Here is a 23,348-nt window from a genome sequence, read left to right as displayed (position 1 = left end):
AGTCTGCTTAACTTAACCAAATCAGATCTATCTTGATCATTTAAAGTAGACTCAAATTTTCTAAGTAGGAAAAAGTCCCAAAAACTGAATAGAGAATTTAGATATTAATATTCTAGAAAATGTGGTCTAATGCACATTTACTTTGTGGTCCTCCAAGGAATCTGCCTAATCTGAAGCAGTCTTTTCTCTTAGAGTATTTTGTGCTACTGTAGGGATAATAGGGACATTTGAGACTTACCCAACACGTGTAACTTCATTTTGTTAAAAAAAATTTTTTAATGTGACACAAATTTGTGAACCTTTTGAGCATAGCAAGTACCTGAAGAACGCTGGGGCTATCAGAAACAGTGATGTGATGTTTTTTTAAGGGTAAGAAAATGATTAGGGCATCTCTGTGCAGAAGTAGAAAAGACAGATACGGATGTTAACCGCTAGATGCAACCTAAGAATTCGTATTAGCCTGGAGAAAATGGAGACCTAGGAAGGTGAGGACTAGTCTCAGCAGATTAGGTGTGGCACAGTAGATTGGAAAGATCATGGTCTTTAAAATCAGACTTCTCTGACATTCCACTTCTGCTTTGAGTTTACGGGGCATCAACTCTGAAGCCAGTAGCTTACCTGTTATTCTGGTATGTTGCCAAAGTTCATAAAAGTTTGTTTCCTTGTCCTAATTCCTTAAACCTTAAAAAAAAAAAAAAGCCTCCTGGTGGAAGATAATGTGGCTAGAGAGTGAACAATTAGACAAATAGTATTGTTCTTATCCTACTAGACAGAAGATCCTCCTTCTGTTGAGTACTCTTGCTGAATGCTGTGAAAAGACTCACGAACCTTTTGTGTGGTATCATCATATCTTTTGGACTCCTACTCTCTATAGTATATAGGCGGTCTCTAAAAACAATAGGACTTCTTTAAAAGTCTCTTTGGAAATCCGTAACTCCGGGCGAAGTGGCAGGTACCCTGTGATTTCAGCTTCCCCCATCAATCTTGTGCTTTTTTTTTTTTTAAACAGGTGGTTCCATCAAGGTCCTAATCCCTACAATGGAGCACAGGACTGGCTTTACTCGGGCAGCTACTGGGACAGAAACTACTTCAATTTGCCTGACATTTATTAAAATGCACACAAGTCAGGGTGTTTGGCTAATCTATAAATAAGTCTTAAACCTATGTTTTTAAATTTTTTCCTTGGTTTCTACTCATCTTTTAAAAAAAGAAAAAACCTGCTCTGAGATAACTTGCATTTCACTCAACAAAAGTAGGGCATGAGGTGATATTGGTGAGGAAAGTCAGGAAAAATGGGTAATTTTGCTATCCAAACTTACTTCTTTGGAACACTGTTTTAGAGAGGTAAGAGAAACTGTGTGGAGAAAATGCTTTTTATGGTTGCTGTTGCCATATCTACTGAAAGTTTATACCCAACTGTAACTTTAGCTTTATGGAATTATATAGTAGTCCCAAATCAAGTTATTTTCAATATTTTTATGCTGTCATGCTTGAATGTTTTAGATGTGACTTTGAAATGTTTAGAACTCTTCTATACAATGTTAATGTGCTCAAATGTAGAGAAGGTTATGTCATTGTGTAAAGACTACGTTAAAAAGATGGCTTTTCTTCGTACTAATCCTCTCAATTTTACCTCTTCGCACTTCCAAAAAGAAAAACTTGTTCCTGATTTGAAAATTCTAAAAAATTAAACTGGAAAAGGTATTTTAGTGCTCTGAATTTACTTTTACAATTTTCTGTAATCATGGTCCTTAGAATTAAAAGGTGTTTGAATTGAAAATTCGTATAAAATCTAGTTCACAAAAATGCCCTAGAAATAGATTCTAATCACCATCATTACATAATGACAAACCTTTATAAATGCTTCAACTTTTGTGGCAAAGGCCACCTGAGACGTGAAGTTGCACTCATGTATTATAAGTACCAAACTATACAATAGGGGGTCTTGTGCATTGCGAGTACGTAAGGCCCCCGTGTACTTAAAATCTGTATGGAGACCTACTATACAGTAGCTTTGCCCCTTTCATTGGGGTACATTAATCTAATGGTATTTATCCACCCAACCCCGGACTGAGATCTTGCTCCAAGGGGCTTTAGGTAGCTGCCAGTAAATTATTTTAATTGCTGTCTTGAAGTTAACAAGTGTTACAATGAAATAATCTACCTGATGCTAAATAAAGGCTTTAGAATGTTCCCCAAAAGTGTGGTTTCTTAAACTTTCAAATATACTGATGTTGGCAATTGGTAGGATCCTAAATTATCGAGTGCCCGTGCACAGAGCCCTCCTGGTCCTGCCGTCCGCGGGGCCACAGAGCTAACCAGCACAGACTCAGGAGCCAGTCAGCACTGGGGAGTGTTATCTGGGTAAATACAGTATTACACTGAGGTGCCCCCTGTATTCCCCTGGTGTGCACACCAAACATGGACTTCCCAAGTGGGAATGCCCACCTAGGAAATGTGTGAGGAGATGTTAATAGAGTGGGAGTTTTTTCTTCTACGGTGTATATACAGAGTCGGAAAAGGCTCTGCAAGTCTGCAAAGATTTATGGCCTTCTGTAATCGGTTGTCCTGAATTACAAAATGAGAACATAAGGCTTTATGCTTGCATGAAGTTTATTGACAAATTACACGGGGTGGCAGACTCCACCTTGAACGTTGACTCAAATGGCGTCACTACTGGCATCTGTTAGGAATGCAAACAGTGAATTGTTTAATCATGAAAATGAACAAGTAAAAAGAACGGCAGATCAGAAATACGAGGTCTGCACTCCTGTCATTAAATTCTTATCTACTCATTTACCTGTATTTGCAGCGAAATATCCCAGCATTTCATGCTGAGAAAGCCATTTTGACAATTCTGCTAAAAGTCTACAAAGGGGGTGATGAATAAGGGCACATAGGCCTAAGATTTTATAACCGAGTTGTCTCCTTAAATGCGATGTAGTATTCGAACCTGCCTGTGAAGGAAATGTAGCTTTTGCCCATCAGATGTTCAGCTTGAAATTCCCACAAATTGTTTTAAGGAACAGAACTCGTGGGGGTGTGGGTTTAACAGTTGCATTATACCTCCTTAACTCGTGTCTCTGCTCCCTCTAGTGACCTCCGGCTCTGGCTTCCTACTGAGCTTTTAACCCCAGCCTCTCTCCTAGGGACACAGGGGCCCTGACTCATAGGGTCCTCTCTTCACAGCTCCAGCGTCCTCTTAGGTGCTGTCCCGGCTCTTCCCAGCCGCTCTCATTTTGGCCTCCTTGGGGTGTCTCAGACTCCTGCTCTTTCAAGCCCTAGGCCTGGTCTGTGGGGTCTCTACAAGGCTGGCTCCTTGCACTCACTCAGTGGTCAGTTTGCATCTGGGCCTGAACACCTGTCAGCATCTTGTTTGGTTCACCCTACTTCACATGGTGTAATTAACTCTGGTGCTTTCCCCCACTAAGTGGGAAGGTCCCTGGTTTGCCCTGCCTACCCACCTCAGGAAGGAGGGACGAGCACAGGACGTGGCATTAAGTACTGGGTAAAGAATTTAAAGATGATCTGTGAGTGATAAAACTGTCTTATCCACAGTTCATTCCAGTTTGGGCTCTTCAGGGCGTTTCCAGACTCCTACTGTGTAAATCTATAAATCTTCACTCTAAGAGGGAACAAACATACTGCTCTACACACAATCTCTTATCTCTCTCCAGTTGTCCCCAGTGCTCATGTCTTGTCTCTGCTCCGACCCACCCCTTAACACACCAATTGGATTATACAGTTCCTACGGAATGTCTTCTTATAAATCTACCCCTTTTCTAGTATCTTCCAGGGGCCAGATGAAGAACCCATATTCTCAAGGTGATCGAGTGGATTGGTTCATGTATTAGGCACCAAGTCCGAGTCCTCACGGTGTAGTACACGCACTGTGCATTTATTAGCAATTGGGGGCAATGAACTTGGAGATAGTAACCTCATCAAATTTGAGTATACACCAACTCCTTGCATATCTCAATGCAATTTTCATAAACACAACCTCCAGATCAGCAAATCAAACACTAGGAGCAAGCCAAGGCCCACACATTATGGTAGGAAAACGCACCTACCAGTTCCCAGTTTCTGCTCTGCGGACATGGGCGGTGGTCACGGTTATCTCTCCAGCAATACCATAACTTCCACAGGGGGTACGTTTGTCACCAGATCCTGAACCTTTTTTGGCTACATCTTCTACTGGGAATGCGACAGAGAGAAAAACTGGGCTTTGTGGCCTGGGGACATCTTGTCCACTTGGCGGAGGACTACCATTCTGGGGGTTTGGGGTATGTTTCTGGAATTTCTGATCTGCAGGAACAGCGATGGGTACTTGGACTGCAGTGTATCTCTTCAAGGCATCTGACTGAGAAACAACAGCATGTCCAGGAAGAGGTTTCCAATCCTGAGCTTCCTGAACATTCGAGCCTACTAAAATAAAAGGTGGGGCACTGGTCTTCTTGCTGTCGTCCAGCATCACGTAAGTTGGAGAAGTAACTTTCGGTGGCTGCTGCAGAAACTGTGGATCCTTAGGATTAGATAAATAGAGGGTTGCTTGGGGGAAAGGCACAGGTGCAGGTGGCGGTGATGGGCGACTTTGTTGATTCATATCAGTTAGACAATAAAGGGTCCACATGTTAGAATATGGTGGTGGTTGTCCTGCTTCGCTTGCTGCTATGGCTATAAAAAAAAAAAATTTGCAGGCATTAAAGGTTTGGTCTCTGTATCAGGCGCTATGCACAGAAATGTCTTTATAAGTTTACATATAAACAGCTGGAGCAGTAAATATGTGCCATAAAGCATGCTAGAGAGAGGGCTAAATAGTGTTTGGTAATGTGAAAGAGGAGCGGTTCTGTCCAGTTGGAAAACGAGAACAGTGTTGGGACAGCAAGCGGCAGGGGCACTAGAGTCGTGGCTAAAGAAGCAATCTCATGCTAAGTGCCGCTTCCAGGGACACCCCCATTAGATGTGGCTGTCACAGCATCCTCAGAGAGGACTTTACCAAACTAGTGGCTTTACCAAAACAATCAACTGAAGGGCGTGTGAAGCCACTGAAAAAGTGTTAATGCAGCTGCAGAGCGACTTTTTCTTTACTAAAGTCTGCATGGGGCATCTTTTGATTACATTATCAGTTATCTCTGGCCCTTCACAGGCACCATCATCTCCCATTAATTTGTCCCCACGTAGAATCATCTCATGATCTAGGACTCAGAACCCCAGAGAGCACCCCTTTTAGGCAAGGCTTGAGGTCAAAGGTCCTAGGTGGCAGTATGAGGCCTGTTGGTCTCAGAGGGGTTAAGAAAAAAGAGGTCTAGGGGCACCTGGGTGGCTCAGTCGGTTAAGCATCCAACTTGGGCTCAGGTCATGATCTCACGGTTGGTGAGTTCGAGCCCCACGTAGGGTTCTGGAGCCTAGAGCCTATTTCAGATTCTCTGTCTCCCCCTCTCTCTGCCCCTCCCTCACTCGCACTCTGTCTCTGTCTCAAACATAAACAAACATTAAAAAAAAAAAAAAGGTCTAGGGAGTGCCATCCATCTAACCCCCAGGAATCTATAATGTCAAGTTTGACTTGCCTAGTGAAGACCGTACTGTCGTGGAGAGCTGAGTCGCAGAAGATGGGACGGAGGCGAAACTCCTTCCTGATGGAGTTTGCCCAGAGTGTGCTAAGTTCACCTTGTGAGCCCTGGGCCTTGTATCCCCAGTGTAGCTTTTCTTCTTCCCCAGAAAATAACACTATGCACATGATTAAACTGGTAAGTTTTCAGTAGCTTCAGATACTGTCAATTGATCCTTCTGCAAAGCCAATTAAAAATATGGACAAGCCCAGTCTTCCATTTGAAATATCCTCGTAGTGCTTTAGAAAGGGCGAGGCCCTGAAAATAGTCACTCGGGATGCCAGTGCTGCATAAGCCACGAGTGTAGTGCCCGTCCTGCGTGCCAGCTCCCAACGCTGCCCTCTGCCTTCTCGGCTGTGCAGGACCCTGTCACACTGCCAGACAGAATTTGATCCCCGAACACCTGCTTTGGTAACACTTGACCATTCTGTCTCTGGGAAGAGCCGCAGTTGAGAGTGCTTCTGCAAAAGGAATGGGGGAGTTGGCTCCTGTATGACCCATCCGTCCCTAAAAGGGAGAAGACAGGAGGCCGGGGGCGGGGCAGACCAAACGCCACAGTTAGATGGAGAGAGAGGTCAAATCGTGTCTGTGTCACGGGAAAGCCCCCGAAAGATCCAGCAGCCCCGAAAGCAGCGGGGTGTTAGCACCCGTCAAGGGAGCTGGCAGGAGACCAGTCGTTTCGGCAGTGCCAGTGCCCGGTGGTCCTCCGTGCTCTCCCGTGTGACAGAACTTGGGCCTGACCTGTCCTCGCCATCCAGGCATGAAGCCCCCCCGTTGGGCCAGGAGACCGGGGCCAGGCCAGCTCCCCACACCCGTTCGCAGAGCTCTCCTGCCGCAGCGCGAAAGCAAGGGCGACACACCACCATTTCCCTGACGCGCCACAGGCCACAGCCTCCAGAAGGCGTTGTGCGGTTGGAGTTTACGTTCACAAGCGAGGGATTGCAAACCAGCACCACCGCGGCCACCTCACGTATCTTGGGCCTGACAGTTGGCTCTTAGGGTTCTTCACTACCTGTGCCGTGTCCAAAAGTGCCGGGTGGAGCAAACTCTGAGGCCAAGCTTTGGTGATGTCACTTTAAAATCACTCATCTTGTAAGAGTAAAATCTCAAATTCAACAAAGCCTTTACGTAGGTTTGCTGTTTTAAGAACTATTTAAAAGTCTTTCAACCCATCTGTAGGGAGCCTACCTAGGGGTTACCTGAAATCTAGATGGCACCTGAAATGTAATCTTTAATTTTGTCAGCATCTAATTTTCTTACCTGGCTCCATCAAACCTTGTTCGGGTGCTGCTTCCCACTCTGGTTCGATTTCTGGCTCAGTAAGACCTTCTGGAACAGGAATGGGGGGACCACCAGATGACCTTACAGATGCACCCAAGCTCCCTGCTTTGGCAGCTTCCCCAGAGAGCGCAAGTGTGGCCTCCATCTCCTGGGTGGCAGAGTTTTCCCCGGATTGCTCCTGCCCAGGATTGCCAGGGACTAGAGCAGTAAACTGCATTTCAAGGTGCAAAGATTTTTCAGAGCCTACTGCATTGGTAGAGCCCTCTGCATCCTGGAGTTGTGCAGGCGGACCTTGCAGGGAGGTGTTGGAGTACAGAACTGCTTCTGCCTCCATTTGCACCGAGGAATATTCTGCGTCCTCCTCCGACTGTGCACGTTTTCCAGAACCTACGGCTTTGCCTGAGCCCCTCATGAGTGCTACAGGAATGGGACCAGAGGGTGATGACTGATCATTTTCTTTAAGAGTAGCAACGTCATCAGTGAAAGGGATAACTATGTGCTCTGGTATTTGCTCGACATAAGTGACTCCTTCAGTCACAGGCTCATCGTTATAGATAGAGGATATATGAACGAATGATGTGACCTCAATATCAGCCTGCAAAGGGACCTCAGGAGCTTGATCGTAAGCAGGAGGGTCTTGTTCATCCTGCAAGGGGAATGAGGAAGCCGTTGATGGCTCAGCGTCATCGTCTTTAGATTCAGAACCCAAATCTACACGGACAGATGTTTGGCTCAGAACCTGCAGGGCCACCACCTCTGCAGAATACGCAGCAGGAGTGGCCGCCGCGGCATCTTCGGCAGCCTCTGAGCTGAGCACCTCCTTGGAAAACACAGGCAAACTTGTTGCCACATCCACCATTAACACGTCAGACTGATCAGAATGAATAGATGCAACGTTACCTAACGTCTGAGCAGCAAACTGAGCTGGGTCGGCTGGGACATAAGCAAACTCCGGGGAGCCAGCTGCCGGAGACGGTGACGACGGTGGGCTCATAGCCTTAGAGGTAGTTGGCTTTGAACTGGAGCCTCGAGCGGCTTCGGACGTCTCTTTGGGCTCTGGGAGCAGCTCAGCATGAACTGATGGGAACTGAGTGGTTTTGCTGATGAACAGTGGTCCAGCTATATTGTCCTCCTCTGTGTCTGTAGATTTTTCCATCCGTGTAGGTTCGTGGGAAACTATGGATGTTCCTACCGGTTCTTTTACACATTCTGGTTTCTTCTCTCGTGTCGTTCCTTCTGACCATCTCTCTACTAACAAACAGCCGGATGGGTTAATAAGCGTGTGTCCCCCTCCACCTGCCACCAAATTTTAAAGCAGTAACAGGTAGAACATTCAGATGGCAGTACATACACGAGTACAAAAGAGTTTGCTTTATTTCCCAACATCAGTGATTTCGTGTGGGTAATGAAACTTCCCTGTCCTGATCCACTCAAAAGATCCCTCAGTCAGTTCATCTCCTCAGAACTAAGTGACCCTGAGTAGCACGGTGACAAAACGCATAATCAGATACCACTTCAGCTGGTCAGCATCAGGGAAAAGACCATAACTGCCTAGAATTGAGTTGAAAACCTCCATGGAAAAAGCTTCTGATCTAAACCTCTACACAAAACCAGAGGGCAGAGGGCAAGACTTCAACCCGAGCAGTAAGTGACCTCATCTTCAGCTGATGGAATAGCTTATTAATGAAACAAATGCTGTCATGTTAATAAAGGCATTCCTCAATTTAAGAAAATGCATATATAAAATTTAACGATGAATCGGAAAACTTGACTACAGGACACTTCTACGTTAGGAAGCCCCGTCTAGTCTAGCCTAAAAATGGTAGTGATCTTGCTGGCAAGATGTGATAATGCAGGCCAAGCCGTACTGACCCAGACAAGAGGGGCCGAGAGAGAACTCTGGATCCACGTGTACGTGTGGACTCGGTGAGTCCTCGGGCAGGAAGAAGTTCCCATGGCTGGGGATGGCGAGAGGGCTGGTGACGTGCAAAAACTCCTAGGACTGGAAAACTGCTGTGAGCCCCTTTTCTCAGCTCCGCATCTGCCTGACCACCCCCCCCCCCCCCCCGGCCCTTCCTTGTCGCACGCGGTCACATCTGCTTGCCGCACTGAGGATTCTCTCTTGGGGAAATGTTTCCCTAATACCAGAATGCTATCTGCAGGAAAAGCACAAAGTGTGTTTCAGTTTTGTTCTTACTCCTCCCACAAGATTTATTATTCCTTGGCTTTGACCTTCCTGGAGTCTCAACTGCATGGCCAGAGTTTCACAAGTCTCTTCACCTCGGCTGGGCCCAACCTCCCCCACACCAACAGCACACTACTTCTCAAACCCCCCCACTCAGCTGCCTGTCTCCCCCCAGCTCTTCCCGGCTAAGCCCCAAGCCGTCCTCCACAGGCAAGCGGCTAGGGGTTGGCCAGCAACCCCAATGAAAAGGGCTTTGCGTTTTTTTATGGGGGTGGGGGGGGGGGTGGGATTCTTCTCTGCAAACACTCCCTCAGATACTTTGTTGCTTGAATCCTAGCCATATTAGTAGCCCCTAACTCTGCTTCTGCATTTCCTCTTCCCAGGGACACTTCCACTCTCTCTGCTTGGCCTCGCTTTCCCTGTGCAAGAGTTTGAAAAATGCTGCGAGGGTGCATGAGGGGCTCACTTTCTGTGAATCTCTTCTCCCAAGTATCCAGGCACTGGACTTTGTTTTGTACAATTTCTTCAGCATTATGGCTGTTGATAGGCTAGGTGTGATACCAGCCCCTCCATCAGAGCTGAAAGTGAACTCTCTCCTTCCCCACTGAATCTCACCTAGCACAACATCTGGCAGTGGGTAGGAATGTACATATTTGTTAAATGAAATAATGAATTGGGCTTTAAGGATATGTAGCACTTGAAAGGTGGAAAGGAACTCCTGGAGAGGGGAGCAGCATAAAGCAAAACCCAGAAGACAACAAGCTGTCTTGTACTCAATGGGAGCGAGGATCGCAAAGGCAGGATAGATGCGGATTGCAGGAAGCTGCGTTTGCATTCAGGGGCCTGTAAAGGGATGAAAATTTACACACTATGACAGGCTTGTCACAAAGCATTACTTTCTCTGTCTGCATTAAAATGCTCATTTCTACATGGCAAAATTTAGTTGATCTAAAGTATTTATCCCTTCTAGTTTAAAAGTCTCCTTTGGTTAATTGGTCAATTATTCACCCTTTTGGGGTATCGCTCTTTTATCGAAGGTTCTCCCGCTTCTAAAGAGGGAATGTGAATGTGAGAGTTCGCTCTGGTTCTGACCCATGTAGCCCTTTCCTGCCACCTGTCTGTGACCTCTGGTGGAGGCACAGCACCTATTGCCTGTGCTCTGGGCGTTGTCTCTGACTTTGCTGTATTTCCTGAAGTATTTCCACCCTGCGAAAAATGCGGCCTGTTACTTCACTCAAGGACTGGGAGAGCCCTTCCTAATTTGTTCCTCTTTAGCCTCTGAGGCCTAGCTGCCAATTTTGATCCAGTCCCAGCTTGGACATTTTGTGCTGTAGCTCTCAGCTGGCAGGTTGAGTAACTGCACTTTTCTCAGCCCGACGCCCTGCGATTTCAGCACTCTGGGACAATCGAAACACATCTGCACCAACTAAAAGCCACATGCAGATCCTGGGGCATCAGAAATCTTATCTCAGGCCCATCTGAGAAAGACTCTCCATTATTTCTAATCTACTGCTTCAAATAGAATTTTTTATTCAACAAATACTTACTGAATGTCTGATCACAATTACAATTATGGTGGAGGTGCTGAATGTAGCATAGGTTATGTTAAACGATGCTAATCACACTGCGTCTCTGAGAGGCACCCAGGAAAGCAAAGAGCAAGCGTTTTGTTCACGTTTTAGGGAATTCCAATCAGAGATTTTACCTTCCTTATAACTGCTCTGGATCTCAGCTGGCAATTGTTATGCACGCCCTAGTACCACAGCCCCATTGCCAGGAAGGACTTCTCATTTCCCCTCCCTTTGCAGCAGGAGATGAGCTTATATCCTAACTTTACCCACCCACCCCCCTCCTCCCTGGCATATATAAAATAAAACCTTGTAAGGTGCCTGGGTGGCTCAGTCGGTTAAGCAACCGATTTCGACTCAGGTCAAGCTCTCACAGTCCATGGGTTCAAGCCCTGCATCCTCTCTGTGCTGACAGCTCAGAGCCTGGAGCCCCCTTCCATTTCTGTGTCTCCTTCTCTCTCTGCCTCTCCTGCCCTCTCTCTCTTTCTCTCTCTCTCAAAAACAATTTTTTTTTTCAACGTTGATTTATTTTGGGGACAGAGAGAGACAGAGCATGAACGGGGGAGGGGCAGAGAGAGAGGGAGACACAGAATCGGAAACAGGCTCCAGGCTCCGAGCCATCAGCCCAGAGCCTGACGCGGGGCTCGAACTCCCGGACCGCGAGATCGTGACCTGGCTGAAGTCAGACGCTTAACCGACTGCGCCACCCAGGCGCCCCTCAAAAACAAATTTTTTAAAAAAATTTTAAATATAAACTTGACTCTACCAGAATCTTTGGCTTGTAAATTAAAATTCCACTCTGGAAAGTCCAAGATCTTCTCTCAACAAAAACAGGTTCCTGCAAAACTCCAAAGTGTTAGCTTTCTTGCTATGAACTTGGGAGACTCAGTACGGAGTAACGACTTCCTTGCTCTAGCTATTTTCGCCTTTTCTCCTAAAGCAAATGAATACGTCAACAGGTAGACATGAACGGAGTGAACAGGAACAATCAGAGGCTATCTGAAATCATGTATATTAGAGTTTAATATTTTTGCAAAAGTATCTCTACAACACCAAAGAGTTTGGATTTTGTGAACAATAGGGAGCTATCAAGGCTCCTGACTAGCAGAGCGATACATTTCTCAAAGATGTTCTCCCTTCATGTACTGACTCTTGGGTCCTGCTGTCCCTGACCTCCTTGTCCTAATTTTCTGGTTTGCCATATCTGCTTCCTCTCTCAATCCTAATTAGCTCTGTTTCTGCCCCTAGTCTGACCCCAACTCTTGACTATATCATTGGCTCAATGATTTGTTTGCCGTCTTTAGTATGGACTAGTTCCCCAACTGATTAATGTTAACACAGTGGAAAAGCATAAAAGACCCAAGCCCCCTTCCCAACATCACCACCACAGAATCATTTGAACCCTTTTCAACTTAATGTAATTCTTACCTTGGTACAAATTTTACCACCCTGTCTAGACAAATACAAGACTTGGAGAGATAAAAAGATCATTTTGGCACATCACCCATCCCTGTTTAGGGCATCAGTGTAGCTTGATTTCCTTACTTGAAAAAAAAAAAAATGCCCAGAAAGTGCAGAGTAAGCACCAGGGCTTCACAAAATTTAGTATAGGCTGTCCTGAAATTGATACATTTCTCATTTACTTAATAAGAGAGAATAGCTACAAGTATATGTAACCAACCATGAAAATAATGCATGAGAATAGAATTTGGTACAAGAATTAAACTAAAAGTTGGGGCACCCAGGTGGCACACTTGGTTAAGCTTCCAACGCTTGACTTCAGCTCAGGTCATGATCTCACTGTTTCGTGAGTTCAAGCCCCACATCGGGCTCTGTGCTGACAGCGTGGAGCCTCTTTGGGATTCTCTCTCCCTCTCTCTCTGCCCCTCCCCTGCTCAAGCTCTGTCTCTGTCAAAAACAAACTTAAAAAAGGTTTTAAAACTAAGAATTAAACTAAAAACTTCATAAATGTTTGCTATGATTAAGTAGCTCAAGACAACATGTAATGATACACATAACTGCTATGGTGCTGCATAGAAATTGAAACTGGGCCCAAAGGTCAACAACAGTGCATGACGGTAATTACTGTTCTATGGCCAAGCCAAGAATGTCCAAGATGACTACGAAAAGCTAACAGGTTAACTCAGGGTGGGCTAGGCCTCCTTGGTTCTTCAGAAGGGTTTGTTATTTCCTGCCTTTGTTGGAAGCAGGACAAGGCTGATACTAGAAACCGGACTGAATGAAGCTTAGGGGGATGTAAGGTGATAGTGGTGTTGAGATTACATTTACCACTCTGAACGGGAAAGTGCTTCCCACCCTCCTCACTGAGTGCTGAAAAAATGACAACTAGCACAATCTGGCTTCAGAGTCTGCACAACATGATGGAGGAAGAAGTGAAAGGAGGAGATACTGTGGGGAAAGGGAGCTGAAATTCCTCTCCCTTCACTCTTTTAGTTGAAGAATTTCAAGTTTTTCCAGAGGGATCCTAGAATGCTATTTACTGTAGAAAGAGCATGAGTTATGCTTCTAGGAAGATCTCAGTTTAGATCCCAACTCTACCAATTAATATTTAGAAGCTTACAAGTTATGTAATCACACCCAAGCATCAGATTTCTCACGTAAAATTGCAATGATGTTACCTACTTATAAAGGTGTCTTAATTGACAAAATATATTGTAAGTACCTAGGACAAAACAGGTACAGGTACCTCATTTTATCGCACTTTATTTTACTTTGCAAGTATTGCATTTTTTACAAACTGAAGGTTTGTGGCAACCCTGTTAAGCAAGGCCACTGACTGGCTGTTCCCCCCATCTTTCTCCCTCTGCTGGGACCTCCCCATTCCCTGAGACACAACAATATTGAAATTAGGCCGATCGATAACCCTACAATGGCCTCTAAGTGCTCAAGTGAAAGAAAGAGTCTCATGTCTCTTACTTTAAATCAAAAGCTAGAAAATGATTAAGCTTAGTGAGGAAGGCATGGTGACAGCTGAGATAGGCTGAACTCTTATGCCAACCAGTTAGCCAAGTTGTGAATGCAAAGAAAAGTTCTTAAAGGAAATTGAAAGTGCTAAACCAGCGAACACATGAATGATAAGAAAGCGAAACAGCCTTATTGCTGATAGGGAGAATGTTTTAGTGTTTTGGATAGAAGCTCCAACCAGCCACAACATTCCCTTAGACCAAAAGCCTAATCCAGAGCAAAGTCCTAACTCTCGTCAATTCTGTCAAGTCTGAGAGAGGAGGAAGCTGCAGAAGAAACGTCTGAAGCGAGCAGAGGTGGTTCATGAGGTTTAAGGAAAAACACCGTCTCCATAACATCAACGTGCAAGGGGAAGCAGCAAGTGCTGATGTAGAAGCCGCCGCAATTATCCAGGAGATCTAGCTAGATCATTACTGAGGGTGGCTACGCTAAACAACAGATTTTCAATGTAGGTGAGACATTCTTATATTAGAAGATGCTGTCTAGGACTTTCATAGCTAGAGAGAAGTCAATGCCTGCCTTCAAAGCTCCAAAGGACAATCTGACTGTCTTGTTAGGGGCTACTGCAGCTGGTGACTTTGAGTTGAAGCCAATGCTCTTTTCCCATTCTGAAAATCCTGGGGGTCTTAAGAATTATGCTAAATCTACTCTGCATGGGCTCTATAAATGGGACAACAAAGCCTGGTAACAGCATGTCCATTTACACTATGGCTTACTGAATATTTTATTTACTTACTTTTATTAATTTTTTAATGTTTATTTTTGAGAGAGACAGACGGAACATGAGCAGGGGAGGGGCAGAGAGAGAGAGGGAGACACAGAAGCTGAAGCAGGCTCCAGATTCTGAGCTGTCAGCACAGAGCCCAACATGAAGCCCGAACTCATGGACTGCGAAATCATGATCTGAGCCAAAGTCAGATGCTTAACTGACTGAGCCACCTGGGTGCCCCGGTTAACTGAATAAACTGAGGGTTTAGAGTTTAAACCCCCTAAACTCTGGGTTGAGACCTGCCACTTAGAGAAAAAAATTCCTTTCAAAATATTACTGCTCAGGGACAATGTACCTGGTCATCCCAGAGCTCTGATGGAGACGTACAATGAGGTGAATGTGGTTTTCATACCTGCTAATACATCGATACTGCAGTCCATGAATCAAGAAATAATTTCAACTTTCAAATCTCATTATTTAAGAAATACATTTTGTAAGGCTCTAGTTGCAAAAGATAATGATTCCTCTGATGGATCTGGGCAAAGTCAGTTGAAAACCTTTGGAAAGGAGTCACCATTCTAGATGCCATTAAGAATATTTGTGACTCATGGGAAGAGGTCAAAATATCAACATTAATAGGCATCTAGAAGAAGTTAATTCCAAAGTCATGGATGATTTTGAGGGGTTCATGACTTCACTGGGGGAAGTCACTGCAGATGGGGTGAAAACAGCAAGATAGCCAGAATTAGGAGTGGAGCCAGAAGAAGGGACTGAATTGCTGCAGTCTAGGATAAAACTTGAACAGAGGAAGAGTTGCTCCTTATGGATGAGCAAAGAAAGTGGTTTCTTGAGATGGTCTACAATCCTGGTGAAGACTGTTGAAAGAATTTAGAATATTCCATAAACTTAGTTGCTCAAGTAGCAGCAGGGTTTGAGAAGACTGACTGCGTTTCGAAAGAAGTTCTACTGTGGGTAAAATGCTATCAAATAGCATCACATGCCATAGAGAAATCATTTGTGAAGAGTCAATCGATGTGACAAACTTTACTGTTGTCTTATTTTAAGAAATTGCTACAGATACCCCAACTTTCAGGGACCACCACCCTGATCAGTCAGCAGCCATCAACATCAAGAGCAACCATCAAGCTCTCTGGAAGCTCAGATGGTAGTTACCTTTTAATTCATTTTATTTTATTTTTTTAGCAGTAAAGTTTTTTAAATTAAGGTATGTACACTTTTTTTAGACATAATACTATTGCACACTTAATAGACTACAGTATAGTATAAACGTAATTTTTATATGCACTGGGAAATGAAAAAAGTTCATTTGACTGGCTTTATTGCAGTATTTGCTTTATTGTGGTGGTCTGGAACTAAACCCACAATATCTCCAAGGTAAGCCTGTACTCAATGATTCCATTCCTTTTTCCTTTCTTTTCCTACCATATACTAAGTGGTAGAACTTAAGAGACAACTCTTTTGCTTTAAAATACAGCTGAGTTTCTAAAATCCCCCCAATTAATGATTCATCTCTATTAACAAAGAAACTCCTGAGAAGACTGAAAAATTGCGGCACTTTTCATGCATTCATGTGGTAGTGAGATCTATTTAATCAAATTGCAAAAACAAACAAACAAACAAACAAACAAACAAACAAAAAACAAGAAGGGAGTCCAAGAAAGTTTCACAGCATGAACTGCTTTGGAAATAGGCATATATGGGTGAAATGCCACAGTGGAGGCCTGGACAGTCAGGGACTATCCCATAGGTCCTAGGCTCTGGAAAATGAGGAAATGATGAGAGACAACAGAGAAGTGAGAAAAGTTTGCTTCGTATCTGGTACTTTTCCTCCCCACCTCTTCCATCACCTGAGTTTGTATGAATTTTTAAAGGCACTGGGAGATGGGTGAACCCTGTTTGTCCTATAAAGAAGCTACCAAAAATGGGCCTCCTTCCAAGAAAAATCCAGGATGAAGTGTTCAAATAAAAGGGTACGCACAAGGATGTACTGTAGACAAAAACCAATGTCTTTCACAGTCACATCTGATAGTTGGGAGGTGAGTGGGACCAATGCATTAGGGATGGGAGTTAGCCTTTGCCCCACATCAGCAAGCGCTAATACCTTCTACTGCCTTTAGGTTGACCTAGCCTCATGCTGAAGAGACTGAAAGACCAAAGTAAGGGTCAGTTCACATGGTCCTCAAAGAATGGTCCACTTTTCCATATTGCACATCGCTGAAATCTTGGGAGAGCCACAATCCTTGGGACCAAGAGAGCATGTAGGGTACTACAGGTGCCACCATATACAACAGCGGGATCCACAGAAGGGAAGTCTGTCTAAAGGAGAAGGTGCCACTTGTTCTACCTACATTTTTATTGTAGAGAACCCAACAACCATGCAGCCAAATGTACTTGGCACTCCCACAGGAATTGCGTTTGGGGAATTAAGCCAGTTAGAAGATAGGAGGATGTCATTCAGGGGAGGAAATGCCCTACCAAATAGAAACTGCCTCTATATCCCTAGATAGTCCCTCTTTAGCCCAGAGTGATGCTTTCCTGGATACACACAGACTCATGCAGTCTCTACGATAGGACCTAAGTTAATGGACACTGTTTTCCATTAATAAACCAGTTGATACAACAATAAAAGGCAGACAAATGAGCCAAACTGGTATTAGTTAACAATGAAATCAATATATTTTCTGGTCATATCTTCATGTTACCTTCCCATCTCCCCAGTAAACTAGAATAAGCAATGTTCATTTCTACCCTACTGCCAAAGAGCAGTCTAGGTCTACAGCCATTCTTCAGTCTGTTAATTAAAGTAATGCACATTAATTTAGTCCACTTGTTAAGCTGAATGGTGGGTAAGTTCTTCAGTAAACAAATTAGTCTCAAAAGCTACCAGTTAGAAGAGCCTGGGTGGCTCAGACAATTGGGCATCTGACCTCAGCTCAGGTTATGATCTCATGGTTCAGGAGTTCGAGCCCCACGTCGGGATCGGTGCAGACAACTCAGAGCCTAGAGCCCACTTCAGATTCTGTGCCCCCCCCCCCCGCCCTTTTCTGCTTGCACTCTGTCTCTCTCTCAAAAATAAGAAACATTAAAAAAAATTTTTTTTTAAGCTACCAGTTAGTTACCTCTCACCATAAAGATTCACCGACTTTATCACCACTCTCAAACATAGTAAGCCTGCACAATCCCAATCCTCTCAAACATAGCTCCTGGTATAGACAGCACGAGTACAAAGAGAAAGCTTCACAGGGAAGGGGAGAGTTGTCAGGGTTCTTGCACTTGTCTGTATGTCCTGCTGGTGGTAAGCAAATCCCAGACCTGTGTCTCATGGTAAGCTGGGAATGTCCTCAGGACCCTGCAGGGAAGAAGCCAGGCTAGATAGTAAAATATTCCTGAACCACAGCAATGGACTCTCCTGCCCCTTCAAATGCTGACTCTTGCTAGCCTTAATCTCATTTTCTGTTTTGGGTCTTTCGCCATAGACACAAATCCCTCATGATTTCTACATTTTCCTAGATCCTACTCCTGACTTCTCCCTATCTTGACTATGTTATCTATTGGCATCACCAAACTGGTAGAGTATAAAAGTGGCTTAAACTCACTGATCCTACCTTTTCTTTCTCCACAGTCATTCCAAAATGTTGGCCAGCTAAAGCAGCAAAAATACTTCGTTATTTCTCTCCCTGCCCAGGAGTCTCCCATTTTCTCCACAAAATTTTGCCAAAAGCTTCTTCTTGCCATTCTTGTAGATATGCATGCCTGTCCTTGGGATCACCCTTTTGCTTTTGGTGAGCCACCCAAATTGTCACCATGTAACTATGCTTTTCTCTTACTCCCCATCTGACTTTTCTCGGTGCTCCTCTGTCAATGCAGTTTCATGCGGTCACGTCCACCTAGACATTTACACATATACATAAAACACAATTTTTCAAAGCCCTGTACAGCCCTATGTCAGAGAGATGGGCTGGAGAAGACCACTTTCTATGAAAAACTTGGGATAGAAAAGATGGTCAGTGACAATTGATCTCTTGCCCTCCAACAGAACTGCAGTTAACCTACCATAGGAGGAAAAAAGAAAAAAAGATGTTTTTTTTTTCTTAATAAAAATATCTTCCAAGAAGAGTGTTTAGACAACTTTCCTAAGTAGTGCATCTATTACTACAACATCCAGTTTTCTTCAAAGTTCACTGTACTTCCTTAAAGATAGAGGACATTAGGAAGGGTCTGAGTCATAGTTTATACATACTGTTCTAGGTCTCATTTTACCAAACGGTTTGAAGATGAGTGTTTCCTATGTTTGTATTTTAAAGATTTAAAATCCTCCAAAATGTCAGTTTCCAATCTTCAAAAAAAAAAAAAGATCCAATAATAAAAATTAAACTGTGATTAAACAAACATCAGTATAATTAAACAAAATATTTATGGGCATGATTCTGAAGCTTGAATGTATGCTAGTAATGATGCAATGATTTATAACTAGTATTATTAAACTGTTACTACTTGTGGTACTTACCTTCAATCAGATGAAATTGTTTAACGAGATCTTTTATATCCAGAGAAGTATTCCCTGAAGGAATAAATGCAGGAAATTAGATACATCAAATTCCCAATTTAAAATGCCTTCCTTTTCAAAGCAACAAATATATAATCTCAAGGAATAACAAACCTTCTCTAAACACAATGAGTTCTTTAAAATAAACTGCTGCAAACTGGGTGATGTTTGGTGGGTTGGTTTTGAGAACGGCTCTGCTAAGTCCCTCGAGCAGAGTCTTGAGGCCATAAGGTACGACAAGTCTGGGCTTTGAAGAAATCATTTGGGCAGGATGTCTGTAATATCAACTATAATGAAGAAAAACAAGGTCTTATAAATAGTATATGATAGCTTCTGACAACAAATCTGTCTCCTATAGAAATTATTACCTTTAGTTCTAATTTCTAGGCATTTGTTCTAGCAAAGTGGGCTAATTCTTAATGGTAGTTAACACACAGGCGTGAGTGCGCACGCGCGCGCACACACAATAGCTCATTATGTGCAGATGAGCAATATAGTAGTACTATTAAACCCCCTGGGGAAAGCCCTGGTGAGAACTCTAGGATAATAGTAAAAACAAAGAACCAACCAAACAAAACTTGTTTCTGTAAAATTTAGTAAATATTTTGTGCAGAATTTCAAGAAAGATAAATTAAACTCGTGTATCGGTGTCTAAACATCCTTTGAAATTACATGGGCACTGGCTTTTTCTCTGTACCTTCATCAGATAGAATTGTAGAATAGAGTTTCTACAAGAAAACATCTTTTTCCTCATTTTTCTAAATGTATCCCTGGACACGTTGATTGTCTTTCAGTATACAATTTTTAGCCTTTGCTTTAACAATCAGAATAGGTATAATTTACTTGTGGTATCACACCACCCACTACCCTATGCACGTCTCTCTTTTCTCCTATCCTCCCTTAACCTCTGCCCTAGTCTTCCCCTCTCTCCCCTTTCTGCCGCCTTTCTGATTTTAAATGGTAACAAGGGTATTGCATAGTCCAACCTGTAATGCTCAAGAGTTGCAAAGATTGCCATCCTAAACTGTGTGTCAGTGTGTGTGTGTGTGTGTGTGTGTGTGTGTGTGTGTGTGTGTTCTGTTTCACTGTACAAGATGATTTCAGGAGGTTTATAAATACGTGTAAAGAACAGAACTATTTAAGGAAAGGAGTTCAATGGTAAGGGAAAAATCATGGTAGAAAAAATATGATGAAGCCACAGGTAAGGTTAGTATCCCCATGCAAGCCATACATCCTACACTTTGATGGAGATGGCGTGTCAAATCAGCCCCTGAGCTACCAGGCAGCCATCACAAAATAGGAAAAAGTTGGTTAAATGGTTCATGTTTCTGAGATAAAAAATCAGTTGCCTGGGAGACTCAGAGGCATTCTGAACACCGAGTCCCAGGAGAAATTTCTCCCCCAGGTCCTCATAAAGAGGGGAATAGTGGGATATAATGAATCATGTCAACAACATCCCTACAGTCGAGTAACGAGTTTCATAGAGCTAAGTTGCAGGGTTTAGTTACAGCAATTATATAAGGAGCCAACCTCTAATAAAAAGTTGTGTGTCATAACAAAATGCTGAATATTTAAAAGCACGTTTCATCTTCCCAAAGGTCAGGGAAAAAAATGAATCTCTGTTGGTCAAAGCAAATCTTTTGAGGATATAATTAAGTGTATTGAATCCTTTAATGAAAATCTACTCTCAAAGTTTAAGTCAACTTGACCTTTACTGAATTAAACTATCTTTAAAAAACCACTAGTGCGCAAAAAACAAACAAAAACAAAAAAACAACCAAAACAACCCCACACCACTAGTGCACCTTTGGCAGGCTACAAGCTAAACGTTAAGGGATGTAGGCAGTAATTGTATGCATGATCCACAGATACGCTATTTTTGTGTGCATGTGTAATTTTTTTTCAAGTACACATTTTGCACCCCAGTGTGAGTCGATAAGTCACGTTTGGAAAAGCGGCTTACCGGCAGCCATGATGGAGCTACCCAAACACCCTTTCTGTAGGCAGTTGGCAGTTGCTGCCACCAACCGTGGACAGAACGGCCGTACAGTGATCCTATTGGTTCTCCGCGCAGGCGGTATGCCGCGCCCCCAACCACTCCACACTCTGGAAGTGTGCGAGGCCTTTCAGTGCCCCAAGACCTGGGATGCTGTACGTCCTACAACAGTCCCATGAGAAAAATTGTCCTGAGCAAGTTGAGAAATACTGCGACACCAAGCAGGACTACATCGACGGGTAGTCACACACACACACACACACACACACTGACAGCTTAAAACCGACCGCTTAATTCTATCCAAATCTCTCCTTTAGAGGTTACTTGTCCAAAACTTCTTTTACTACCCCGACCCCTGGTGCTCAACTGTGAGCTTGCGTTTTTACCCACTCCCCCAGGGCTAACACCTCAGCGGGACAACGGTGCTGTAGGCTGAGAATGCGGGAGTGCGGGCTTCAGAGCCATAGGAAACGTCAACAATACACACCGCTCCCTCAAGACCTACGTTGGGGTTTGTGCTTGGTTTGCCGTTGGGTTTGGTGGGAAGGGCAGCGAAACGGAGAGCGGGCGTCCCGGTTCCGCGTCTAGTTCAGGAGGCGCAGGTGGCAGACCCACCGCCGGGACTCCCGGAGCTCCGCCACACCCACGGTTGTGAGCCTGCCCTTCCCCACGGGCCTCCCACTCCGGGGGCCCTCCGTCTTCCCCAGCACTGGAACAACCATCCACCGAGCCCACCGCGAGAGGCGCCCCGAGGGCGTGACCGCCTCCTGGGCCGCAGGGCGGGGGGGCCTTTTCTCCAGACTCCCCCACCTTTTCCTTTCCGCCTACGCTCTAAAAAGCTTCCTCGTTGCCCCCTTGCCGGCGGCTCCTGAAGGAGTAGGGGCGCTGAGCTGGTATTTATAGCCCTGTGGACGTCAGGGCGTGCGTCACAAAGCTCCTCCCTCCTGCTGGGAGCTCGCGGTCAGGAAAGGAGGCGGAGCCTCAGCATCCTCAGCCAGTGGGGAGCCGCAAAGGACAAAGGCTCCAACTCCGCGGGCCAGACACGCAGGTGGGCTTTGCCTTTTCTAGAATACAAACTGCCGTTTCCAAACCGCCAGAAGTCGCTCAAGGCTACGGCCTTTCCACTTCATCGCTCATCATAAAATAAGAGCTGGTGTAGAAGGAAACAAATAGATTTATGGCATCTTGCAGTCGCCGCCTCGCCTCTTCGCACTACCCCTTCCTCCACAATGTTTCTCTTTTCAGCCAGCTTTTAGAAGAATAGTCTGTCACGGTATACATAATGCTAAAATGTTGAAGAGAACGAATAATTTTATGTAACACAGTACTTTCCCTTTTGAGAAAATCACCTGTGGGAAGAGAATTTGGCAATAATCTTGAGGCTGCCACTTTCTGTAACTCGGATCTGGCAATACAGACACAACCCACCCTCCCCAAATCCTACTACCAGAAACCGGTTGCAATTCAGACCAAAGTAAAGAAAGGCACATAGACTCGTTTCAAATACCTGCTCCTTCACCCAAACTCACATTCTTGAGCTGGGCATTAACTGCCGCCATAATCATGATGACCAAACTCCAAACGGGCTTCAACGTAACTCGTTTTCAAATATTTAAACAAGAATCATTGTAAATCAACCAAACAGTATCTTCAAGGCATAGATATGATTTAAAAAAAAAAAAACACTTCAAAAAAATTCAGAAAACAGTTAAGGCTTCCAGAGCTCTTAAGAGGCAATGCTTAGGGCACCAGTCTCCATCTATGCTGTACAGAGCACTTTCTACACATACTAAATCTTCCAAATAATAGTTACTGAGTGCTCATTATGTCACAGGCTCCCTCTTCTCCTGAAGATTGCATTTTGAAAGCAGAAATGCTAATTTTAGATTGTGATGATAGGTCTGCAGATGGTACTTGTCCTTGGCCACTGCCCCGGGCCCCATTTTGGTGGATAAAAGTGAAATGAAGCTGTCATGATTTTTGGTGGTTTCGTTCATAATATATTTAACTATCAAAGATAGAATGAAACCTTCTAAAACCCCCAAGTACAAACCCCATTTATGGCATCTTTGGGAATTATTTATGCTTCTGTAGCCTAACCTTGGCAGGCCACCTTGGACACACAGGTCTTAGGTACTGTGCAGAATATCTGCAATGCATGTCCTCTTTCCACATTTCATCAATGACTCTTTTGTCCACGTCCCTGAGAGGCAAATTGTTACAGTGAAAACATTTAACCAAAAATTTTCAAACCACTATTCACTGCTTTGATTTCTAGAACTCTTAATGATTTCAGGTGGTTTTATATTCTTCTTGTCCTTTCAGTCACTAGGGATCTAAATGCAAAATGATACTCTGCTTTGCTTTGCATTTCTCCTTGCTCCCCATCCTTACTTCATGGAAGTTCAAGGTTCTTGGCATGACCTCTGCAAAATTCAAATGTTATTT

The 23,348-nt window shown here is 44.1% G+C and overlaps 2 protein-coding genes across 19 annotated transcripts in view; one reads left to right on the top strand and one right to left on the bottom strand.

The window, feature by feature from the left end:
• Nucleotides 1-2,193, top strand: part of OSBPL1A (oxysterol binding protein like 1A) — a 270,348-nt gene extending 268,155 nt beyond the window's left edge. For all 8 annotated transcript variants that reach the window (XM_045041822.1, XM_003995075.5, XM_045041823.1 and 5 more), the window contains one exon: nt 1,010-2,193. In XM_045041822.1, the coding sequence (XP_044897757.1) occupies nt 1,010-1,112 (103 nt within the window). In that variant the 3' untranslated portion in view covers nt 1,113-2,193. The remainder of the gene's footprint in view (nt 1-1,009) is intronic.
• Nucleotides 2,194-2,595: 402 nt separating this feature from the next.
• On the bottom strand, nt 2,596-22,432 carry CABYR (calcium binding tyrosine phosphorylation regulated). Of its 11 annotated transcripts, none has more exons than XM_045041836.1 (6): nt 22,408-22,432; nt 19,019-19,191; nt 18,866-18,919; nt 7,791-8,141; nt 6,870-6,938; nt 2,596-4,674 (listed from the first exon to the last, which is right to left on the bottom strand). In XM_045041836.1, exons 2-6 carry the CDS (start codon nt 19,164-19,166, stop codon nt 4,067-4,069), a joined length of 1,230 nt encoding a protein of 409 aa, XP_044897771.1. In that variant the 5' UTR covers nt 19,167-19,191; nt 22,408-22,432; the 3' UTR covers nt 2,596-4,066. The 11 variants fall into 11 exon arrangements, 10 of the variants coding, with proteins under 10 accessions (XP_044897771.1, XP_044897767.1, XP_044897770.1 ...); XM_045041832.1 differs by lacking the exon at nt 22,408-22,432 and adding an exon at nt 21,711-21,849; XM_045041835.1 differs by lacking the exon at nt 22,408-22,432 and adding an exon at nt 21,388-21,596.
• Between the last annotated feature and the right edge of the window lie 916 nt (nt 22,433-23,348).

This window comes from Felis catus, chromosome D3, assembly GCF_018350175.1.
Source record: "Felis catus isolate Fca126 chromosome D3, F.catus_Fca126_mat1.0, whole genome shotgun sequence".
In the NCBI taxonomy this organism is placed as follows: Eukaryota; Metazoa; Chordata; class Mammalia; order Carnivora; family Felidae; genus Felis; species Felis catus.
Note: the sequence above shows the minus strand (reverse complement) of the source record. Positions and strands in the feature narration are given on the sequence as shown.